The sequence below is a fragment of the Tursiops truncatus genome, chromosome 17 (genome assembly GCF_011762595.2).
Source record: "Tursiops truncatus isolate mTurTru1 chromosome 17, mTurTru1.mat.Y, whole genome shotgun sequence".
Classification (NCBI taxonomy): Eukaryota; Metazoa; Chordata; class Mammalia; order Artiodactyla; family Delphinidae; genus Tursiops; species Tursiops truncatus.
In genome coordinates this window covers 11,740,860-11,748,522 of record NC_047050.1, presented here as the reverse complement: position 1 = coordinate 11,748,522, position 7,663 = coordinate 11,740,860, and the positions used below count along the sequence as shown (strand labels likewise).

The following is a 7,663-nucleotide window of genomic DNA, read 5'->3' as shown; positions in this document are numbered from 1 at the left end:
GGCAGTTATCCCTCGCTGGCTGCGTAAATGAGCCCCCCATCCATCCCAACCGCCGAGAGAAGGATGCAAGGGCAGGGATGGAAAACGACGAGGAGGAGGCAGCAGTTCTCAGTTCGGAGGAAAACGCTGAAACATCCGGAAAGGGTGGGGTGGGGGGTGGGGGGAGATGTGTAGAACAGGTGAGATCTTACATTTGTAGGTCTTCTCTAGGGCTCGGGGGATTGGTTTGGGGGACCGTTACAAAGGGCACTCAGGGACCGTCCCTTCGTGAGTCTCGTAAGAAGAGTCAGTCCGGCCTGACGAGGGGCTGAGCTTTGGCGCCGAGCCCCGCAGGCGTCCCTTTTCCTGCTCCCCGTCTCGGCCTGCCTCCAACTCTGGAAGTCCGAGTTTGCGCGCTTCAGCACCGCGGACAGCGCCCGCCCGAGCCCCCGAGCCAGGTCTGTGGGTGTCGTCCTGTAGGAAGCCCCCCATCCCCCGAGTGCACCTCCCAGTTGAGCGCAACTCTGATCAACTCTTGCTTTCTCTCTTTCTCTCTCTCGTTCCGCCCTCTGCCCACCTGGGTGCCGCACCTAGCGCCCCTAACATGCGGCTGCCGCTGCTCGTGTCCACGGGCGTCCTGCTGGTGGCTCTCCTGCCCTGCCCGCCATGCAGGGCCCTCCTTAGCCGGGGGCCCGTCCCGGGGGCCCGGCAGGCCTCGCAGCACCCCCAGCCCCTGGATTTCTTCCAGCCTTCGCCGCAGTCTCAGCAGCCGCAGGCTCGGCCCGGCCTGCTCCGCATGGGGGAGGAGTACTTCCTCCGCCTGGGTAGCCTCAATAAGAGCCCCGCTGCTCCGCTCTCGGCCGCCTCCTCGCCTCCTGCCGGCAGCAGCGGCAGCCGCCTTTCGCCGGACGAGGTGGCCGCCAACTTTTTCCGCGCGTTGCTGCAGCAGCTGCTGCTGCCCCGGCGCCCGCTCGACAGCCCTGCGAGTCCGGTGGAACGCGGCGCCGAAAACGCCCTCGGCGGCCGCCAGGAGGCACCGGAGAGGGAGAGGCGAGCCGAGGAACCTCCCATCTCCCTGGATCTCACCTTCCACCTCCTCCGAGAAGTCTTGGAAATGGCCAGGGCTGAGCAGTTAGCGCAGCAAGCTCACAGCAACAGGAAACTGATGGAGATTATTGGGAAATGAAACGGTGCGTTTGGCCAGAAAGATTCTGCATTTAACACAAAAAGTAAAAATAAAAAATAATGCAGTATTCTGTACCACAGCGTTGCTCTGATACCATTTGTTTATTTTTATATAGCTTGAGACGTAGAGGATGTACAGCAAGAGCGCCCATACTCCTTAGCATGCACAAAGTGTATTCACGTGCAGTAACAGCAACATCCTGTAATTTGTACCGTGTACTTATAGTTTCTATTTCCAGGTGTCTTTAACAGTGTTTTAAAGAGAGTATAGACCCAGGAGGAAATGTTTTGAAGAAGCAGACAGAAGTCACCCAATTGATTTTGTTGTGGTTTGAGCCAAAAAGAATGTCATTCTCTTGGGTGGGTGAGACAAAATCTGTAAGCTCTTTGAACCAACTTTTCCTTGTAAACGTTTCAGTAATAAAACAGCTTTCCAATCCTTGGTCAATTTGGTTGTGTAAGAGAATGTTGAATATTTATATTTCTAATAAAAGCTGCAAAGGTAATCATGACTTTATTTTTCCTCTTCAGTGCTCACAGGGGAATATACCCTGAGCTCCTTACTTCCTCCAAATTGACTTCAGCACAAGAGAAAACAAAACTCCTTGCATTTTATTTTCTACTAAAAACACAAACCTATGTCAGTGGCTTACACTGCAACCACCTTGGACTCATCTCTGCACCTCAGATTACTCCTCTGAGGTTAAGTTAAATAATTTGGAGAGTTGTTTCCAGTTCTAAGGCTTGGTAATTCTATAGATGGAAGATTGATTCGTAATGGAAATAACATCTAACCCTGATTACCTGTAAGATGTGAAATAATTGGGGACAGTGGGGAAGGAGGAAAAGAAAAGAGGACAAGGGCTGTGGTGGGGCTTTCCTCCAATTAGGGGCCAAAATGCTGCATTGTTTTCCCACGAGAAAGGCTTACTTTATCAAACGATTACTTTGGTAACATTAATTCTCTTTTTTTCTAAGCTATTTTCCACTGCTGTCTTCTAGTAGGAGAAACTTAATAGCCCCTCCACTTAAAAGAACTAAATGTAGTTGCTGTAAAATGGCCCTTGGGAGCATTTTTTTATAAAGCACATTTTGACTTTAATAACTTCACAAATACCTCATGTATGTCTATGCCAACCCTAATCACTTTAATTCTTAGGAATACAGACTATCTCTATGCACTTCTAAAATCAAACAGCACACCTAATTAGTTTTACAATGCACTCGCCTTTGGTAGTTTAGTTATAACTTTAAAAATTCAGTCGAATGTTTAATACTTCAAAATCAATTTGGATGGATGAGAATGCTTCTTCTCTTGAGACCCTTTAAATTCACTTGATTAGTGGATCAATAAGATGATATGAAACATAATAAATCATTGTAAGACTAAGTTGTTAAAAACAGCATTTATTTAAGAGTTCATACAGAGTAAAGTTAAACTTATGTTTCGAAGGAGGCAAAATTATGGTGGAACAAATAAAGCATGATTTAAATACATATATATATATTTGTACATGTATAATGTGTATTGTGTGTGTGTATATATATATTTAAATACATGCAGTTATTCTACGGTTCAGCAGATTGGTGCCTCAGTGGATACATAAGAAAATAGACAGTTCCTGTTGAAAAGTCTTCTTTAGTTAAAGTGCCTGATATCTGCATATCTAAAACTAAGATTAGAAAAGTGTCACAAGAAGTGTCCTTGGCCTTTAGCCTTCTGGACTATGAAAGTATCACCAGAGTCAAAGAACATTTCTGGATATCCATTCAGCGACATCTGTTGTGGAAAAGAGGAAAGCTTTGTGAAGCATCTCATATCTTTGGTCAATGATTTACCTTTTGTCCATATATTGATAAATCAGTCACTTCTGAATTAACACTGAATTTCACTGACCACCTGCACTGTTAAAGAGGAAAGAGAATAAGAGCTACTATGATTTCACAACAAAAGACAGTGCCTATTAGAGATGAGAGAGTAGTGCCCACATTTTTCAACACCTGCCACTTGTTACTGAAACACACACACACACACACATATCACACCTACAAACCCTTCATAATGTTTCCCACACAATAAAAGATTTGCGTAAGATCAAGTTCCTTTTTTCCCAATGCTTTCTGCAGCTGTTTTCTCAAAGCATTGTTTTCCCTCAATGTGTTAGCTAAGTCATCTGGAATTAAAGGATATTTTTGGTAGAAATCCCGTTCAGAGGTCCCTTTCATCACCTACTAGTTTTATCTAGGTTCCCTGCTGCCTGTGTGAATCTCAGCCAAGCAGACAGAGGTGCAGCAGTTGGAATGAACATCATTCATTCAGGGAGTTCAACCAGGAAAAGGAGAAGACATGGCGAGCTGGCTGAGAATCAGCTCCATTCCCACTCCCTGAAGCTGCGGCCTGTCCCTGGAGGGGAGTGTCCTCAAATCCAGTCTGCAACAGAAGAAAATCTGCATCAGAGGAAAAAGAGGCCAGTCCTTTTTGAGTTGATCCAGTCACTTTTCTATTGAGGAGAAAGGATAATAATAATTATATAGGACATAATTATTGTTAGGAGTGGAAAGTAAGCTCAGGTTATCTTGGCCATGACCAAGAGCCATGAAAGGAATTCACACTCATGATCTAAAAAGGGGCAACAGCAATGCATGCCCCTTGGGAAACAGTACAGGCTATTCTACTTTGTTTTAAAGTCCACTTGTACATGATTTACTGAGATGAAAATAACATTAAAACTAGTAGGAATTTGGGTTTAGAAAAATCTGCAAAATAAATAAAATCCTGATTTAAATGACTTCACTACATCACATGACATAATCTCTCCACTGCTAAAGTAAGAATTTCTACCAGCATGTGAAGAATATATATATATATATATATATATATATATATATGTGTGTGTGTGTGTAATTTTTGCAAAACTGCAGGCTTAGTTTTGAGCAAATCATGAATAAAAGGACTTTTTTCTCCAAGCAATAAAATCTAATTACATAGACATTCCTAAATAGATATCTATCTTTTATAGATACCAGACAGATACAAGTTATGATTTTGAAGTCATTGATCTATCTAATCTCCTAAGTGAAATTTATTTATGATGCCTTGAGTTTAAAAAATAATCACTCAGTGGAATGAGGGACAATCATAAAGAAGTCTTGCTGAAATGCAACTTGATGTAAAAATGCAGACTGCTTACATTGAAGGTACCATGACAAACAGTTCTTCCTCAGAGAACTACCAAACACAGACTAACATTCTGATGACTTCACTGGTAAAGTTATCCCATGGGATTAGAATGCCACTGATACCAAAGCAATGAGGTAGGCACATGCATTCAACCCAGAAGCCCTGGGTGATGTTATGAAGCTGCTGTATGAATGGACAATACCTGGCACAGGCAAAGCAGAACTTCAGCAAGTATGTTGTTTTGTTGCCACTCAAACTAGTTTCAAGAGAAAAAAGAGTACTTGTCCTGCATTTTACCAGATTTTACCCTAAGCATATACTGGGTGCTGATGTTTCAAGTTCACTAAAATTTTCCCAAGTCCTTATGGCTTTAGGATTATCCTTCCCCCTGCCATCTCATGCCCTGATAGAGAGTTAAGAAGGGCCATGGAATCATATTAGCCACAGTAGAATAAAACTAAAGCAGGTAGATTTCTATAAAGGAATAGTTGAGACATCAAGTGTGATAGGGCTTTTTTTTTTTTTTTTTAAAGAAGATGTTGGGGGTAGGAGTTTATTTACTTATTTATTTTTGCTGTGTTGGGTCTTCGTTTCTGTGCGAGGGCTTTCTCTAGTTGCGGCGAGCGGGGGCCCCTCTTCATCGCGGTGCGCGGGCCTCTCACTGTCGCGGCCTCTCTTGTTGCGGAGCACAGGCTCCTGACGCGCAGGCTCAGTAACTGTGGCTCACGGGCCCAGTTGCTCCGCAGCATGTGGGGGTCTTCCCGGACCAGGGCTCGAACCTGTGTCCCCTGCATTAGCAGGCAGATTCTCAACCACTGTGCCACCAGGGAAGCCCGATTGGGCTTTTTTTAAAAGGCTGTTACTAGATTCTGTTGGTAATGGGTTAGCCACTTCAATGTCCTTGAAGTTGACATGGAATAAACATCGTCCTGACAGAAGCCGGTGCCTATGCACTTGTGCTGAACTCTTCTCTTCCCCGTCATAGTCACCTTACTCTCGCGAATCCTGAAAAAACCCAAGTGATCTAGGCATATCATTAATGTGTAAAGTACTTTTCTCTGGCCATTCTGTATGAGTGAAGAGTGAATTCTGCCTAGATGAACAGACCATCAGGCTTCATTTTGTAGCCTCTTTTCCTTGAAGGCAATTTCTAATCTAGAGGAAACTTCCATGACAGTTGTTCTGAAATATCTGAAGGGTGAAACTAGAGTTGGGTGAGGTATTTTCTGCAGAGGGACGGAATCTTTGTGACACTGCTGGTGGCTTGCAAGCCATTTGCGACTGCTTTTGGAATCTGTATATATTTTAGTGCTTTTTTTTAATACTCGAAATTAAAATCTATCTTCCATTTTCAATGTTTTAGCTGTTAATACCCTACAGCCTTCAAAACTTGGTATTAAATAGTTTGGGTTCGCTACTTTTACACTCTCATGTTTTCAGTCAGTTATTGGATTCCAAACAATATGGACCAATGCTATCTTTCAGAGAAGAAAGGCTGCTTCCAGAGCAGGGGGCTAAGAGCGGAGATTATCCTGAGTATCTATAGGTGATTATACCGTCTCCCTGGTTTTACTTATGTGAACTTGAGGACCACACCGCCGCGAACCATCTCAGCAAGGAAGTTTTATGCAAAGAGGCTTAGCCTGGTTTTGAATTCCAGTTTAACAACTTATTAGCTGTATGACTCCGGCAAGTCACTTAACGTCTCTGAGCCTTAGTTTTCTCTTTTGTGAAATAGAGGTGACACCCTATCTCACAAGGTTGTTGTAGGGCTGAATAAATAAAGTAATGCACCCAAAGCACTTTGCACACGACTCACTTATATTAACTGCTTCATAAATGTCCGTTTCCTCCCTCCCTCCTTTCCTTTTCCTCCCTTCCTTCCTTCCTTCCTTCCTCCCTCCCTCCTTCCCTCCTTTCCTTCCTCCCTCCCTCCCTCCCTCCCTCCCTTCTTCCCTCCCTTCCTTCCTTCCTTCCTTCCTTTCCTTCCTTCCTCCCTCCCTCCTTCGCTGCTTCCCTCCCTTCCCTCCTTCTTCCCTCCCTCCCTTCCTTCCCTCCCTTCCTTCCTTCCTTTTCTTCTCATATTAGCAAAGAGGCTCCTCTGCCACACAGAAACACCTGGGGACTGTTTGTGAGGAACGATATACAACAGCCAAGACGCCCCAGTAAAGAAAGACAATAGTATTTGTGATGCTCATCTTCCCATCATGTATAAGTTTTAGTTCCTTTGGCATGCTGTAATCATGGTTACTCATCACCCAGTCCAGTGTGCCTCCACGTGGCCCAACTTTATATATGGCTCTCTCATAAAGGAGGAATGAGTTAAAAATTTAGAAATCTTTCTATAAGCACAGCCCATTCAATCATAAGCAGACATTGTCCCTACAGCCTTCCCCAAGAGCACTGTATATATGTATTCCTTTAAATAGTTTTCCAAATGCTGGCTCTCCTTCATCACAGGAAGTGCTGTTTCTTGGGAATAATGATGTCTCATTGAAGCTGAACAAAGGACAGAGAATGATAAGCACTGATCTCCTCTACCTGCTTTTGAGTTTGCCCTGCATTCCAGTCTATTCTGAGATGTGTGCCAAGGGGAAGAAAGGATTGTTAGTCCGATATTATTTCTAAACTTTACGCACTTTCCTCAGGTAACAAATGAACAAACTTACAACCATCATTTAACACTGCTCTATCAGCATGGGGCTTCAGATACGTTGAGAAATGTGAGTTTTAGTCATAAAGTAAAACCAGGAAATGGAACAGAGAGGCAGCATTTTCCATCTCAACTGGGAGACCCAGTTCAGTCAAGATCCACAGGAGACTAGCTGAAGGGAATGATATACCTTTGCTTAAAGGAAAGACCATTTTTCTCACATGAACTTGACCAGAAATCCTGGGTATCCATGAACCAGACTCACTCAGAAACACACAAAATCTTTTCTTTTCCTTTGATTTATTTCCTGTCACTATCAAATGCTGTTTGAAAGGAAAAAAAAAAATAGTGTCAGATTCTGATGCTAGGCTATCCTTTCCCTGCCCTGAAGAGCAGGTGGTGAGAGTTGCTCCTGCTTAGGGCTGAGTGATGTGTGTAAGCATCATCCTTGTTATGTCATCGGGAACCATTTCTTGCTGATGGGGATAAAGTAGCATGAATTCTGCCAGAGGCTTGTGGATGTCTTTCTCTGTGTATAGGACAGTTCCAGGTTCTGGCCTGAACTGTGTTTGCTTGGTGTTTGTTTCAAGTGTTTGCTTGGCCTGAACTGTGCATGGTATTTTGAAAAAGGCTTGAATGAGTTGCAAACATTAAAAAATTAGGAG

At 43.7% G+C, this 7,663-nt stretch overlaps 2 protein-coding genes across 3 annotated transcripts in view; one reads left to right on the top strand and one right to left on the bottom strand.

The window, feature by feature from the left end:
- The first annotated feature begins 418 nt into the window (after positions 1 to 418).
- On the top strand, positions 419 to 1,587 carry CRH (corticotropin releasing hormone). The gene has a single exon (XM_004327860.3). It carries the CDS (start codon positions 584 to 586, stop codon positions 1,163 to 1,165), a length of 582 nt encoding a protein of 193 aa, XP_004327908.2. The 5' UTR covers positions 419 to 583; the 3' UTR covers positions 1,166 to 1,587.
- Positions 1,588 to 2,639: 1,052 nt separating this feature from the next.
- The window catches only part of TRIM55 (tripartite motif containing 55), a 42,286-nt gene continuing 37,262 nt past the window's right edge, over positions 2,640 to 7,663 (bottom strand). For both annotated transcript variants that reach the window (XM_019925433.3, XM_019925434.2), the window contains one exon: positions 2,640 to 3,595. In XM_019925433.3, coding sequence (XP_019780992.2) covers positions 3,473 to 3,595 — 123 coding nt within the window. In that variant the 3' untranslated portion in view covers positions 2,640 to 3,472. The remainder of the gene's footprint in view (positions 3,596 to 7,663) is intronic.

What these genes read in the sequence shown, in the direction of transcription:
- CRH (XM_004327860.3), top strand. Translation starts at nt 584, where the DNA reads ATGCGGCTGCCGCTGCTCGTGTCCACGGGCGTCCTGCTGGTGGCTCTC.